Source organism: Zingiber officinale, chromosome 1A (genome assembly GCF_018446385.1).
Source record: "Zingiber officinale cultivar Zhangliang chromosome 1A, Zo_v1.1, whole genome shotgun sequence".
Lineage (NCBI taxonomy): Eukaryota > Viridiplantae > Streptophyta > Magnoliopsida > Zingiberales > Zingiberaceae > Zingiber > Zingiber officinale.
The window spans coordinates 144,633,605-144,650,516 of NC_055987.1; the positions used below are offsets into that span (position 1 = coordinate 144,633,605).

Genomic DNA, 16,912 nt, shown 5'->3' on the forward strand with positions numbered 1-16,912 from the left:
TAAATTCAAAGCCCACCTAGTTGCTAAGGGATTCAAACAGAAAGAAGGGATTGACTATTTTGACATTTATTCTCCTGTTACCAGAATTACTACAATCTGAGTGTTAATAGCATTGACATCTATATATCATCTTGAGGTCCATCAAATGGATGTCAAAACGGCATTCCTAAATGGAGATCTTGAAGAAGAGATATATATGGATCAGCCTGAGGGACATGTAGTTTCTGGAAATGAGAATAAGTCTGTAGGTTAGTCAAATCTCTTTATGGTTTGAAGCAAGCCCCAAAGCAGTGGCACGAAAAATTTGATAGTGTTATGCTATCGTTTGAATTTGAAATGAATGACTCTGATAAATGTGTGTATGCTAAAATGAAAGGTGATAATTGTATTATCTTATGTTTATATGTAGATAATATTCTACTTTTTGGTTCTAACCTTTCTATTATTAATGAGACTAAGACCCTCTTAAGTGGTAAGTTTGATATGCAGGATATGGGTTGTACTGATATGATTTTAGGGCTGAAGTTGACTCGTTCAACTGATGGAATAGTAATTTCTCAGTCACTCTATATTGAGAGAGTATTAGAGAAATATGGCTATAGCCAAGTTAAATCTATCGTCACACCCTATGATCCTTCAAAAACTCTCCACAAGAATAAGAGTGGTGTGGCAGTGTCTCAATTAAGATACTCACAAATAATAGGTAGTCTAATGTATTTAGCAAATTATTCTAGACATGATATTTCTTTTGCTATATCGAAATTGAGCAGGTTTACCAGCTGTCCGGATAGAACGCATTGGGATGCATTAGACAGAGTACTCAGATATCTAAAAGGTACTATATTCTTGGGCTTGTGGTATGGGAGATTCCCTGCAGTCCTGGAGGGATATATTGATGCTAGTTGGATAGCTGACACTGTTGAGTGTAAATGCGTTACTGGTTATGTCTTTACACTTGGAGGCAGTGCAGTTGCTGGGAGGTCTGTTAAACAGACGATTATAACTCATTCTACATCTGAAGCAAAATTGTGTGCTTTGGATACCACAGTAATTGAAGCTGATTGGCTTAAGGGTCTTCTTTATGAAATTCCCTTGATGATAAAGCCAATACCTTCTATTTCAGTACACTGTGATAATCAAACAACAATAGCTCAGATTAAAAGCTCCAAGTATAACCAGAAACATAAGAGACATGTACGAATAAGATTAAAGTCTATTCGTGAGTTAGTGTCTCTTGGAGTAGTGTCATTGGACTTTGTAAGTTCAAAAGACAATATTGCTGATCCACACGCTAAAGGACTTGATTCTGAGAAAATCAAGAGATCCAGTAAGGGAATGGGACTGAGGCCTATCCTGGTTTCACCTATAACGGCAACCCAACCTATCTGATTGAAGATCCCAAGAAGTAGGTTCAATATGGTACAAACAAGTTATAAGAGTGAACCGTAAGCATCAAATTGATTGAGATGTAATCTCATAGTCTCTTCCCTGGATAGATGCTTGACTGCTAGTAAGGATGAGCTTAGGAGCTCTTAATGAGTTAAAGGTCTTAATGACAGGATGCTTGCACTACATCCTTGGAGAACTTACCTATGTAAGTGTAACTGTGTGGCCGCAGTGTGGGGGGTCTAGGCAACTCCCCTTAGCACTTATGAAACAAGATTCGGTGGCATGGTCATAATGCACCAACCCAGAAGGATTCAACCGTCGCCCGTGATGAGTTGTTACCAATTGATTTTCACATATAAAAGGTTTAAGTTCAAGACTGAGTTCACTTCAAACCTATGTGAATAAGATTGGTGTACTTAGGTGAAAATTCAAATCGGAAGGTATTTTCACTAAAAGCTCATTGCATCCAAGCCTCAGAACATATCTTTGTTTTCGACCAAAAATAATTTGAATTAGTGGGAGATTGTTGAGTTTGGTATTTTAATTCAAACTTTTTTTTTTGGTTTAGTTGTTGTTTTGGCAATGCATGTGTGTATGCATTTAGTCCCACATTGCTAAGCAAAGAAGGTTGGAAGGCCTTATATATGGAGTCATTCCATCCTTGCTTAGCAAAGTAAAGGGGGGCCTACATGCATGCGTGGGCCGAGTCCAAATCAGGTGGCTTGGGGGGGTTCGAGCCGAAAATCCATAAACCGGGCGCGACGCACGCGATCATCGCGCGCAGGGGGTGCAAATCCCCAGCTCGTGGGCCTCGCGCTTGCAGGCGGCCTGAAGCGACGTACGCTTTGGTGTGTGCACTGCTTTGAAGTGTATAAATACACTTCCTCTGTTCCTTCTCAACTCACTCCAGAAAACAAATCATTCTGCTTTCGTTCTTTCTTCCCTCTTTTCCCCTGTTCTGAGGCTTGGTTCTGCGATCTGAGGTTGAGTCCGAGTGCGGCGTTCGTTTTGGAGTGCACCTACGGACGACGCGAGTGGTTGTCGGATCTTGGGAGAATTTTGGCGGAGAGCCTCTGCACCGTGGGCGGCAATAAATTCTCTAAAGACAGTTGACATGCCGGTGCTTCAACCAGAGATACACGATTTCTCAACCTTACTCTTTTCATTTACAAGTTTATTGCATGCTTGCTATTTTGGTGCAAATAGATTACTGTATTTGCGTAATCAGTTTTACAACATTCTCCACCTCTGAAAAAGTTCCAGAAAGGAGATAAGCTAGTGGACAAGCACCTCCTATACTTAGACCTTGAATGTACTGATCTTAGGGGGTTGGAAACCAAGTAAATGCTTGTGTCTTTTGTTATTATTTTTATATTTCCATTGCTCACTCTTGTGATAGAACGAATATATGACGAAATAAAAAGAAAGCGACGAATCAAGATTCCTTGATCACACTAATCTTACACAGACTCCCGAAGTGAATCAACTATATCTCACCCTCTACGCTTCGATGGCAACCACGTGGTCGAGTGACTAGGAGGCTGCCAAGAACATGTCCTTGAGAGCATTAGCCAAGGACCTCATATTGGAGGGAGATGATCATACATCCAAGTTGCTGGTGTTTGGCCAGTGATTCGACCAAATTTTGGAAGATCGTCAAGAAATGCAAACCCAAGTGGCTAAATTGGAGGCCTAATTAGCCCAAGCCCCTTTTGAGTAGATCTTGCCTATACTTCACGAAGAAGCGTCCGTAGCAAGGGTGGAGATTGTTCGCCTGAAGAATCTACAAGCTGACCCAGACACAATGTAGGTGGAGATTACCCGACTGAAGGGAGTTTTGGTGGGCAAGAGAGGAGATCACCTTCGGGTTACACATAACTTGGAGCTATGGAAGAAAGGGGTGGACTCCCTCGAGGCTAAAAATAACAAACTAAAGTCGGGGAAGAGGAACCAACAGAAGGAGGTAGAGAAGTTGAAGAAGTCGATGGAGGATCAAAAATCTGAGCTGGATGTGGCCAAGGAAGAGGCGGGAACCACCAAGGCCGAGCTGGAGGCTAGCCTAAAAGAATGCGAGCTACTAAAGGTAGAGCTAAGAACTACCTAGAAAGAAGCCGAATCAGCTAAGGCTCTAGCGGAGGCCTAGTTGCAGGAGCTGGAGTCGACTCGTGCTGAAGTGGAGGCAGCCAATACTGAGACGGAGGCCCAAGAAGTCTCCTAGTCTGAACTGCAAGTAGCCTTGGTGGCTCAAAGCGGCCAGTTGGAGAGTAAGATGGTAAAGCTCCAAGTGTATCAAGGTGGGGAGAACAAGCGCTTGGCTGCCAAGAAGGCAGAATTTGTTCGCTCAAAGGAATTTTATTATCTGATTAGCACCCACTTCATTCGTATAATTCGATATGGAATGGACTTCACCATTCATCAACTGTTGGAGAACGGATGCCTCTTCGCAGATGCCCCACCCCCCTATATTAGCTTATCTAGAATCACCGACAACATCCTCGAGAAGGACATAGTAGATTTAACTTGACATTATTTCAACTATCCTTTTGATCTATATGTAATTAAAAAAAATCTTTTGAGCTCAATGACAAGTTTAATTTATCCTGAATTACCTTTTCTATAATGAACTTATGAATTCAATGCAATCTTGAGTTGCCTCCCCTTTTTCTAACAAGATGCATGTTTCATCGGAGCTGGAAGGAATGTTGAACTTGACCATAAGTGAAAGGTGACACTGTGTTATGAAGTTTGAGCCCTAAAAAGATAAGGTGTTATGGTTTGCACTTGATCCTCGTACAAAGGGGAGGTTGCTATCATAGTTTGAAAGATTTCGACCCTAACTATATCCGAGTTAGGAAATTTGAGTTCTAAAAACGACAAAATGATATAGATCGCTTGTATGAATATTGCTGAATATTAAATGTTGCTAAAAATCATAGATCACAACTTCAATAATATATGTATGTATATATAGATTACCTTTATATCTTGGGAGTTTGGCATTGAAGGTATGCACAACTTCTATAATTATCTTTATATCTTCATCTTTTTGTGTCTCTTAGTTGCTACTAAGATTCCGCCGTGTTATCACTATTAACACAATTTTTAAACTAAGATTGAATTTGGAAATTTTTTTCCTTAATGCCTAGTATGAATTTTGCAGTAAGATTTGTGTAATTTTTATGTGTTGCTGATGTAAAATCATATTTCATATTCTTGATTATAGGTATTTTTTAACAATTTTTTTGGTATATTGTAATTTTTTGTCACGAGATTATGCGAGAGAAATCCTAGAGATGGAGAGTTCGTTTAGTCTAAACGCTGAGGAAAATGAAATGCAAGTAACATTTTAAAAGTGCTTTTGAGAATTTAACTATAGGATTTCTTTTCTCAAATAGCTTTGAAATTGCTTCTTTAACAATATCACCATGGCTTTGCCAAATTGATTGCAATGTTTTTTGAAATTATTCATCATGAATTGTAAATGATTTTTGTTATGAAATTTATTTGTCCATTTGTAAATTATTATTGTTCTAGAATTCATTATGTAGGTATCTCCATGTCAAATACTCCAGCCATGTATTTTTTTTTGGTTATTTTTGATTAAAAATTTTTAGGCCGGATAAAATTCAATTCCTGGCTCGGCCCTTGACCCCTCATCCAATCAGTTCGATGCTCTAGCATGAGAGAAAGAATCCATCAGGATGCCTAGCTGCTTGGGATACTAGTTAGATACATTTATAACTTATTGATACTGGAATTCCAGAAAACATCTTTAACAATACTAGAATGATACTTTAATAACGACCTCATCCCAATACGAAATTCTGGGCTCCGTCTTCGGATTGTGCTCATGATTCTTAAACAGTCCTATGTTCCATGAGATGTGCAGTGGATTACAGAGTAACAGATTTATTATAATCAAATATCTATTAATTTTCTACTGACGTATGTTTATTCATTTATTCCCTAGCCATTTGATTATAAGGATATCTAGAAAGAGTATATACCTTTTACTCTAATTAAATAGTTCCTCTATTATTCTTAGATGGTAGTGTATAATTATTATTCTTGAAGATAATAAGAACTAACTTAACCAAAACTGCTAAATAGGTTTGATTTTTGAAGATCATGATGATTATTTGGCAATATCTCATAAATATTCATATATGTGGCAAAAAGTGATTTGCTCGCCCCCACCAATCCGTCCCTAAGTCAGCACGGAGGAGGTAAATCACGGATGACTACTAGTCATTAGTACAAATGACTAAGACATGGGGAAGATTATGCTTGGCCATACCAAATTTCGATCTCAAGATCTCATGTGACAATTTCTCATGTCTTAACCATCGCACCATCTGAGGGAACTCATAAATACTCATATATGACTCTTATTTTACAGGTGAATCAATCTATTATTTTATTTTATTTGTTATTATTCAGTATATTTTTAATGACTTCAGCATGAAACGAACGTCCATCAAGTGCTTAAAACGTGATTAAACCCTATCGTATAAGACAAGAAGCCGAACCGGATCCTCTTAAACCCTATCGTATAAGACACGACGGCCGGCTTCATCTTCCGTTTCTAGCTCGCGCCTCCGCTTCCTTCGCATGGCGTTCTCGCTCGCCCTCTCTAGCAACTGCTTCTCATCTACCAACATTCGCCGGGAAGATTTCGTTCTTCCCCGCTCCCGTCTCCTCCCTAATTCATGGCTTTCGTCTCTCTCCTCCCGCTCATTCTCCTTCCCCACCCGCTCCACAGTTTACAAACCGCGGATCTTAACCGGAGGATCCCTCAAATGCTCCCTCCCTTCTCGCCCTGATTACGTCCCCAATCGCATCTCCGACCCCAACTACGTCCGCATCTTCGACACCACCCTCCGCGACGGCGAGCAGTCCCCCGGCGCCACCATGACAAGCAACGAGAAGCTCGTTGTCGCTCGCCACCTATCCCGCCTCGGGGTCGACATCATCGAAGCCGGATTCCCTGCCTCCAGCCCCGACGACCTCGACGCCGTCCGTTCCATTGCCATCGAGGTAGGGAACCATCCCATTGGCGATGACGGGCATATACCCGTGATCTGTGGGTTGGCAAGGTGCAATAAGAGAGATATTGATGCCGCGTGGGAGGCGGTTCGACATGCAAAGAAGCCGAGAGTGCACACCTTCATCGCCACGAGCGAGATCCATATGAAGCATAAGCTGAGGAAAACAAGGGAGGAAGTGGTGAGCATTGCTCGTGACATGGTAGCTTATGCCAAGAGTCTTGGCTGCCGGGATATTGAGTTTAGCCCTGAGGACGCCGGCAGGTTTCCTGCTCTCTTAACTTGAACTCGAATAATGGAAGTGTAATTCTGATTCTAGTGGCCATCTCTTTCAGATCTGATAGGGAATTTCTGTATCATCTTCTGGCGGAAGTAATTAAAGCTGGCGCAACGACACTGAACATCCCGGACACTGTTGGATATACTCTTCCATCTGAATTTGGACAGTTAATCGCTGACATAAAGGCAAACACCCCTGGTATTGAAAATGTGATTATATCTACTCACTGCCAGAATGACCTTGGACTTGCAACTGCAAACACATTAGCAGTAAGTATAGCATACTCGACTCAAGTGAGCTTGTCCTGTGTTTTCTCTTATATCTTCTTTGTATTCACTTGTTTTGGCAACCCAATCTCAGGGCGCTTATGCAGGGGCAAGGCAACTAGAGGTCACTGTCAATGGTATTGGTGAAAGAGCTGGAAATGCTTCTTTGGAGGAGGTATGATTAATATATAAATGGCTACATTACACGCAGTGAATAAAAAGGGATACATTCTGTTCAATTACTGAGGTTTATTTTGATTTTTTCATTAAGATCTTTCTTTCAAAAACAAAAATTCTTTTGCTACTGTCCTGCAAATGTTTTCATCTTGACTGATTAAAAGTACCAAAATTTTGATTGTTCTGCTGGCTGTCATTAGTTGGTGCTAGGCCGTGCTATGCATTCACATGGTTACACAAATTATAGTATGTGCCAGTGGTTGCAAAGGCTTGATGATATCATCACATTAACTATATTTTTGAGTATGCCATAGTTATCACACTGTTCCATGGTTTAGAATGCTGATTATATGGAAATGTAGTATGCAGTGTTTTCTGGTCTGACAAGCATCATTAACACAAGACGCAATCCTTTAATGCTTGTTTTTAAATGCCATACTGTTATTTGGTTTCTTAGGCTTCTGGTTATCATGGTACCATACAGGTCTCTAAGCTGGCATCTCATATACAATATCCTCGTTTTGTCAACCTGTCATCTCACTGGATTTTAGACTAATAATGAGGGTAAATAGGTTTAAATGAGGGACTTACTATGATCATGTGCATAAACATCTTGGCCGGTGGTTGGACCTAAACCATGGTCAGTTTCTCATTTGAGCTGGTCGTGAAGATATATGTAATAGATTTACACATATTGTTGGGTTACAATGAATGACACGGCTGGGGCAATTGTGAAAAGGCAGCCACACCATATTTTGTTTTGAAAATTTAGACTCGTGAGTTATATTTTCCCCACTCAGCCTATATTGATTGCCTTCTAATTTAATTAATCATATAGCTTTAATTAATTTTGTTGAGATCAGTCATTTTTGAAATGCACATAAAAGACAACCACCTGCTTGCTTACATGAACAGGAGAAGCACCAAGTTCGTTCTCTAATCTCTTTTGCCCAAAACAAAGCACATATCCTTTGATAGAGCTTATACATGTAGAATATTTGAATGTGAATGCCAACATAAACCTTATGAATCCATAGCCATTCAGTTGATTTAATATCAAAATAGTGTAGAAATTTATATATAAATAGATTAATGACCCATAGATATTTTATCAAAACAGAGTGGAATTATGAATATTGATAAATTAACTTTATTGAATAGTTTATCCACTATAAAAGATATGACTATGAATTATTACAGAGAAACCCGATGGTGTTCATTTGCATGTCATCTCCACGAGATATGGAAAATTTTTGAGTTGGAATTGCTATCCATCATTCTTCCTATTTCTTGTCTCTTGCAAAGATATTTTACTAGCATTATATATTGCTAGCATAAACTCTCATACCAGCTACATAGATATATAGTCCAAAGGTTAGACAAAAAGCATTATGATCATGTTTAGGTGTTGTCAATGTTTTCCTTGTGGGTATGCATATGCTTAAAGTTGGTAAGAAATTAGTCCCTTTAGATTCAGAGATAGATATGCAGTGATTTGTTCAATGTGTTCTTCAGTGACAAGAAGTGAACTAGAAGTTAAGATACATTTAAATCCTTTTTTTTTTCGAAAAAAAGGAACCATCAACAATGTAAACTTGTTAATTGTTTTGATCCTTATTATAATGATGTTGAACAGTGAAAAGTGTTATCAAAGACTTTCTGCACGATTCAAATAACTATGATTTTGTTTTGGTTTTTGATATCTGATAAATGTCTCTTCATCCTTTGTTTTGCTTGTTGCAGGTTGTTATTGCTATGAAGTGTCGTCAGGAACTTCTTGGAGGTCTTTATACTGGAATTAACACAAAACACATAGTGATGGCAAGCAAGATGGTACTTTAAAAATTGATCACTAAATGTTTCCCTTGAAGAATTTATTTATTTATTTTATTTTCAATAAGTGTAAATTTAGATTGATGTTTCAGGTAGCTGAATATACAGGCTTGCATTTACAGCCACACAAAGCTATTGTTGGTGCTAATGCTTTTGCTCATGAAAGTGGCATCCACCAGGTGCTTGTTAAGATATTGATGCTATGCTTGCAATTTTTTGTGCTGTGTTAGGTTCTATGTAATACTTTAGGACAGCATGTACAAAGACAAATACAAAAAAAATGTGGCAACACAAACAGTTACAAATAACTATTTGGTTAAGATAAATCATTTGCTATTCACTAGCTACACTCAAGGAATTGGAAAATCATTGAATTTTTACTGTAAGTGGGATTATTTGTCTCAAAGACAGCTGCATCAAATTTACTCAACAACGACGGTCCAATAAATCACTTTTTTCTCATTGGTTTTGAAATTGATCATGTTAACAATAAAATCAAATTATCTCATTGGTTTCAGAATAGGGAAATCTTTTGGGTTTTGGACCACATCTGCGTTTGCATTCTTTTTATGGTTAGCTTTTGCACTTGTGCATTGATATCTGATCTAATCTTTTGCAGGATGGGATGCTTAAACACAAGGGTACATATGAAATTATCTCTCCTGAAGACATTGGATTAGCTCGTGCAAATGAATCTGGCATTGTCCTTGGAAAGCTTAGGTATGGCTTAGGCCTTTTTCATTCTATTTCAAGAGAGTTTGTGATACTAAGTGCTTCACTTCTTTCCTTTCAGTGAGACTATTATTACTTCAAGAATTAGTGTCCTTCCATGTTTCATCTTATTGAGGTTTGGGCCTAATAGATGATGTGGCTTTCCGAGTTAGATGGTTGAACATGCCTCATGTAGGTTCACCAAGTTTGTTGGAGTTTTGAGAGTCGAGATGTGGTTTTGGCCAAGGTGTGTTGTAGAGTATCTTGAAGTGTAGGTTGTGGTATTTGAGGTAGTGGTGCAAATGAGCCTCGAGCTCAAGAAAATTAAAGGCACTCGGCTTGAACTCGAGTGAGTTGGTGAATTTGAGCTCGAGTTCGGCTCAAGCTTGGGTCAAAAAATTAAATTAAAACGAAACAAGGCACAGTTCGAACCTTCAACCACAACTAGACCCAATGAAACCTTCTAGCCACAAACACCTCCTCAACTTATTATTTATTTTAAATATTAGAATATTGAATTAGCCTGGCTTGATAAGGCTTGCTGAGCCATCGAGCCAGTATTAAATAGGCTCGAGATCGACTCGAATATTAAACGAGTCGGCTCGAGCTCGATCAACTTCTAGCTCAAGTCGAGCTTTGACCGAGCCGCTCGCAAACAGCTTGAATTATTTGCACCCCTAACTTGAGGGTTTTAGAAGAAGCTCATCCATGCTTCCTTTGCACCTTTTATAGGGATAGGGACGAAGTGGCTACCATTCATATCTCAATCTTATCCTATAACCTCCACAACTAGTGGAGAGGTGAGGAACGGTCTTCTGTCTTGTCTTTGGTGACAAAGAAAAGAGTATGTTTAATTGGGATGGCTCTGACCCCTCTTGTAGGTGACATTGGCATGTTCTCCTCTTAGTTGGTCGTTGATGTCAGTGCAAAACAAGGGACATCCAAATGGGACATTTTACTAGGGATGACATATGCCTCTGGTTAGGGGGGGGGGGGGGGACACACGATTTGTCCTAATTGGTTTTTCTGAGGTGAGCAGATACCACATATCAATTTTCCCACCTTACATTGGGGCCCATTAAGAAGTGCTTGATGTGAAGGCCTTGTGAATTGATAGTTGTCCTTCATCTTCTCCTTTCCTAACTTCCTCCACAATTTATCATGACTATAAAAAGGGCCCAACCACAAGCACTAGGTCTTTTGCTGTCACGTTCCTTTAGTGTTGTGAGCCTTATATTATTGCTTCTTTTGTCCCAAATGAGCTTTGATCTGATCGGTTTTTCTCCTATCAATCCTTGAAAACCCCATAAGCACTACTTTCGATAGTATTCTCACTTTGCTAGTTTCCCCTTGGTTTAGGCAAAAGTATTCAACCTCCATTTGAGGAGGCTCATGCCGAACCATCCATGATGATTGTTGGACAGATGAATGTGCTCTGCAAGAGGTATGAGGTGTCGAAGTACTATGTTTGCTTGGTCCCCTAGAGGCATCATAGGCCTTAATAGCCCCCAAGAAGGATGATTACTTTTCTTTATGGATTTTTTCATCGTTAGGTTGTGCTTTTCCCTTCTCGCCCTATTGGTGAGTCTCCTTCGAACCCTCAGGCTCTTCTTTAGCCACTTTTCATTGAACTCTTGATGAAGCTTGACTACATTTCTAATTAAGGTTTCATCAAGCCAAGTTGGGTCACTAAGTGTGGTTGTTCATGGCGGCCTTTAAGATTAACTTTGATAAAAGGGTACTCTTTGTGACACCTCGATTGACTAGAAAGTTTAGCATATCCCCTCCTTCATAAAAGGATGGAAGATGTAGTTTTTTTTGTCCATTACCTTGGGTAATCTCGTATTGGTGGGATTTCTTACTAGGCTACTGATGGACATCCAGCCTTATCCTCGAGTATCAAAAGGCGGTGAAAAAAATTGAAGGCCGTTATGGCCAATTCTGAGGTTCTTAAGGACTTGGCTGAGAGAAGCTCGTAAAGTTAGGCTTTTAGGGTCCTATCAACAAGTTTTTTAAGTGTGGTGCTTGTTTGATTCACGCTTTTGTGGGGATGGACTTCGCTATTTTTGTTAGAGATTCTTATGAAGAAACGGAAGGGGAGCCTTGGCGCAACGGTAAAATTATTGTCATGTGACCAAAAGGTCACAGGTTCGAATCCTGGAAACAGCCTCTTGCGAAAAAAAGCAGGGTAAGGCTGCGTACAATGGATCCTTCCCCGGGACTCCGCATGGCGGGAGTTTCATGCACCGGGCTGCCCTTTATTCTTATGAAGAAACGTCGACATCTTCCACAACCCAAAGGTTAGGCTTGAGCATGTCTCCTTCTTAAACAACCAAGTGTTAGTGCAGGACGCACCAGAATCAAACCTGAGTTTTAATGTTGTCAAAGGTTCAAGTTAAGTCTTGTTGTGATCTAACAAGTTGACTGAGTGTGCAGGTTGTTTACTCAACCTGGAGAAAGTCTTAGCAGATCATGGAAGCTAGGCAGAAAGTCCAAGTGGGTCGAGATGACCCGACACTTGGCAGGGAAGCTCGATAGGTTTGGAGGATCGAAGATCGAGGGAAAGTCCTGGTGGGTTTAGGTCCGATGCTAAGCGACAAAGTTCAAATAGGTCTAGATGATCAATGTTTGGCAGGTAGGGTGAAGTAAGCAATCGGAGAATAATGACAATGAGGACATGCTCCAGAGAGGAACAAACTCTAGGTGGTTGATCCAACTGAAGAAACCGGGAAGGTTTTCAAGTTGAGATCAAGACTATTATTACTCATGCATCTTATTATATTACTATGCTTTTTGCAGGAATATAGAGTCTAACTTTGTTTTGCAGAGAATTACCTTATCGGTCGATCGAATAAGGTTAACTCAGACCAGAGACTAGTTTAGACTAAAGCGGAGCAGAGTCCGATCGAAGTCTGATCGGTCGATCGAACCAGAGGGTCAGTCGACCGAACCTTGATGATATGTCACAAATCTGACCGAGCCAAAGCAGAGAAGGAAACCTGGCTGATCGGTCGACCTAACTAGAGGATCAGTCGATCGAAAGATCATCTCATTAAAGCAGCATTAAGTGTGAATCTCGACGAACAGGGAAATTCATTGTTTAGTTGACTGACCAAGGTGATCGGTCGACCGAACCATTGAATGCCATCAGTGCCCGAAGATTGGATCTCAGTGAAGAAGGAAGGGAGCGGGTTCGGTCGACTGAACCCGAGGATCAGTCTACCGAACGATGACAATTCTTATAAAAATAAAGCTCGAGGTCCGAGGCAGATCATCAGTTTTCAATTCACCTCTGTGCAAAGGCTCTGTTCGTGCTATTGTTCTGCAACGCACCTTCAAGCAAGCTACTGCTCCAACACAGCGCTGACAAACTTCATCGATATTTTTTGTTCGGTATAATTGTTATTTATTAGCTTGCATTGTACCTAAATTAAAATAAGATAGTAGATTGTTACTATCTTATACTTTACATCTGTATGAATTGCTTCTCTCCGAATGATTTTGGAAAGAAGAGTTTTAGTGGATTGCCCAACGGTGCGATCAAGGATCGTGGGTCGTGTAGGAGTTGACCTAGGCTCCAAACTAAGTAACCGAAACATGTATTTCATTTTCCACTGCACTGCTCATGTTTTTACGATACAAAAAGAAAGAGTTTTTAACATGTGATATTCACCCCCCCTCTATCGCTTTCTTTCGATCCTTCACAAAGGAGCATAGTCCACCTGTGGAGTTGTTGCACTAACATGGCCGATCATCCAGAGCCCAAGGCTCTCGCCACCAACGTGATCAACACTCTGTGGGTTGACAAGACAGCCCCCAAAGAGGAGTTTACAGATCTGTCTTTTGCTGCTGAGCCTTCTCACTAGCCAGGCTCCATTCTTTTGGGCCTTGGGAGACTTGCAACTTAAAGAGGCCTCTATTTGCAGGCTTATCCTCTTTTATCAAGAAGGGGAAGAGAGCCATCAAACCCGCCCTCAAGGACCCCCCTTGAACGGATCTTCAGATGACCTGGGGAACAAGGACGAGTAGAGGTCTTAAAGGTCCTAGTTTAGTTGTGTGGGTTCCATCGTTGAGTGATTATTGGCAACATGACGACTGGGTTCCCCCCTCTGTTTGGGGAGAAGCTCATTAGGAGGATACCTCACATCACATATAGATTAATATATGCCTTTTCTATATCAACTTCACATCTTAAAACATTCTACAATTTTAAACAAGCTATGATGTCATTTGAATTTCTTGTCCTACATCAATGTTCTTTTGGCACAATATTCTTTTAGTTCACATCAGAATAAACTAAACGTCTGGGAAGCAGTAAACAAGCATCTTCATTCTCTTACTGTATGCATAGGCTGTAAATGAGTCCAACCAAGCTCAGGAATTCTGTTCAGCCACACACCTAAAAATTGTTTTCACTCTTGTTTTGTTAAAATGCATATTAAACTCATGCTTCTACCTAGCTCAATTAGAGCCAAACTCATTCTCAACTCAGTATATGAAGCAAATATCTGTAAACATCTTGTAGATCAATTTAAACAAATGGATTTCAAATTAAAGAAGTTTTTTATACACTTCTTGGAGTGTTTGAATTTAGTGCACTAATGTTAGAAAACTTATGACAAACTTGTTGAAAAAAATTGAAATAATCTGCAGAATTGTGTGTCTGTAGTATGTCTATCTTTTAAAGGATATCATATTTCCAAAAAGACTGACACTTGATCTTCACAGCGGACGCCATGCTTTGAGGTGTAGATTGTTGGAGGTTCATTTTTCTTCATTAATTTTGCTTTGTAACAACATTTACTATTTTGCATTTGTAAGTTGTAATTTAGTTTTATTTGTTCAGTTTGGGTATGATATTGATGGGAAGGAACTTGATGATGTCTTCAAACGATTTAAAGAAGTCGCTGAGAAGAAAAAGGTGAGAAACAATTAACTATTGTAGCTCAGGAGAATCATAGTTTTTTTTCTTCTTTTGTCATTAAATGACTTACAAAACATGATCCTATGCTCCACAACCAATGGTTTAGGAGAAAATGCAATCTTATAACACTGAACTCATCCTTCGTCCTTCTTTGTGGTGCTTAATTTGTTGAAAATGGTAATTACTCGGAATTGATCTCTAGGATGGAGTAAAAATGCGAACTCATTTTTTCTATGACAACAGCGCATATCTGACGAAGACTTGGAGGCACTGATCTCCGATGAAATATTTCAGCCTCCTGTTATTTGGTCTCTTGAAGAACTACAGGTATACTTGGACTGATTTTTCCCCATAAGCAAGCTCTCCAAACATAAACTCTCTAGTAATGGTTTAATCTTACAGGCCACATGTGGAACACTTGGCCTGTCTACAGCAACTGTAAAATTAATAGCTTCTGATGGAGAAGAGAGAATTGCTTGCTCCATTGGCACAGGTCCAGTTGATGCTGCTTACAAAGCCATTGATAGCATAGTTGAGGTGAGGATACAGACTTCTGTGCTCTTGATTTTATGCTGTTATTTCATGTAATAGATTGCAGTTCGGGACATCCCGAGTAACAAAAGATAGATGCAATCAGTAGTGATAAAAATAATCTATCTGCAGTAACATAAAACGGTAAGTTAGTTATGGACCAACTCAAACAGATTTCGTTAACTTGTCAGTACTCAGTATTGAGCTGCAACTTTCTCTAAGAGAGAAAGTAATCTAGTACACTAGTTTATGACTATAAACTTCTGAATTGATTACTTTGTTTTAGTCAGTGATTGGCTAGGACTAGCTCCAAAGCATGTGACTGTTTCAGGTAGTTTTGAAATATAAGATAAAAGACATGTTTGTAATCGACTTTGAAGAGCATTCTGTTAGATTTGTTAAGACCTGGGATCAGCAAACAGTTGGATCTTAGCTCGTTTATATATATATATCTTTGACACCATGTATCCAGTTTACATAGATTAATCCCGTCTCTCGGAAGTTTCTCACCGGTCATCACGGTAAATCAAGAAGCGCTCGCAGCAGGTGACTCATCATCCTAGCGTTCTTAGGTCGGGGAAATTATTTTTTTATAATTTATTCTGTGGGAGGTGGTATTTGATGCAAGGGGCAAGCAAACTCCATTTAGGATTATGATATAAAATAAATCAAGAGTACTTATTATTTTCATAGTTACTGAAGATATTAAAAAGAAAGTACTAGCATGAGGAAACCTCTTGGTATTGTTTGTATTGCAGATTTTAGGCTTGTTCTTTTTCAGTTAGGTGTGTTGTGTTGCACCAACAGTATGTTCGATCTCTATTTAAGTTATGCTATATATGTTTTTTTTTCTAAGTTATCCTTATCCTGAATTTATTTAGGATGTGCTTTACCTCTGCAGGTGCCTGCAGTTCTGAAGGAGTATGCTTTAAATGCAGTAACTGAAGGCATAGATGCAATTGCAACCACACGAGTGGTTATAAGTGGAGATGGTAGTCATACGTCAACACATGCCTTGACAGGGCAGGCTATGCATCGAACTTTCAGGTCTTCTTTCTCTTCTGTGCATGTCTCATTTCTAAGGATAAGAATTTCTAATGCCGAATGATTTACTTTTCCCAGTGGAAGCGGAGCTGCAATGGATGTTGTAGTATCCAGTGTTCGGGCCTACATTAGCGCTCTAAACAAAATGCTAGGTTTTGTGTCTGCCATGAAAGCTTCCAAGGAAACACCAAAGAACATATCATCTTCAGTTGAGTAAATTGCAGTCTGCTTAATGTTTGGTCAGGATCCTGGCATAATAGGCAAGGCTTTTACTTGTTTGATGGTGATTAGGTGTCCGGATTATCCTCCATTTGTATTTATTTAGACAACAATTTCGTTCTCGATGCATATTCATCAAGACATGAATTGGACTATTGAATGCAACCTGTTACCATTTACCTCTCTTCTTTGTACATGTTGAAAGTGTATGACCATAGTACATGTTGCAAGTGTGTTTTTCATTAATTCTTCTTATGCCCACTCATTCCTCGATTTGTATATATATATATATATATATATAAATGATAAATTCAGTTAGTCTCATTGATTATTATTGGGATGATCGGTTTAGTTTTATGAAATTTTTTTCATTGGATACTAAGATAAATTGGGAAATACGTGTGACGAGCAGTTCAAGAGTTCAGTATCATTTGATTATGCACTCTATTTAGAGATTATTTTTAAATACGTCATAAGAATCGAATTATAGATA

At 39.4% G+C, this 16,912-nt stretch overlaps 1 protein-coding gene across 1 annotated transcript; it reads left to right on the top strand.

Moving 5' to 3' along the window:
* Positions 1-5,933: 5,933 nt before the first annotated feature.
* Positions 5,934-16,665, top strand: LOC122037408 (2-isopropylmalate synthase A-like). Its single transcript, XM_042596878.1, has 12 exons — positions 5,934-6,698; positions 6,770-6,983; positions 7,075-7,155; positions 8,901-8,990; positions 9,083-9,169; positions 9,610-9,710; positions 14,430-14,463; positions 14,548-14,622; positions 14,869-14,952; positions 15,028-15,162; positions 16,058-16,203; positions 16,279-16,665. Exons 1-12 carry the CDS (start codon positions 6,001-6,003, stop codon positions 16,415-16,417), a joined length of 1,884 nt encoding a protein of 627 aa, XP_042452812.1. The 5' UTR covers positions 5,934-6,000; the 3' UTR covers positions 16,418-16,665.
* The last annotated feature ends 247 nt before the right edge of the window (positions 16,666-16,912 follow it).

Bases quoted from the DNA above. Each gene is read 5' to 3' on its own strand.
- LOC122037408 (XM_042596878.1), top strand. From the start codon at position 6,001: ATGGCGTTCTCGCTCGCCCTCTCTAGCAACTGCTTCTCATCTACCAAC. The intron at 6,699-6,769 runs GTTTCCTGCTCT...CATCTCTTTCAG, and splicing joins AGCCCTGAGGACGCCGGCAG to ATCTGATAGGGAATTTCTGT. The intron at 6,984-7,074 runs GTAAGTATAGCA...ACCCAATCTCAG, and splicing joins CAACTGCAAACACATTAGCA to GGCGCTTATGCAGGGGCAAG.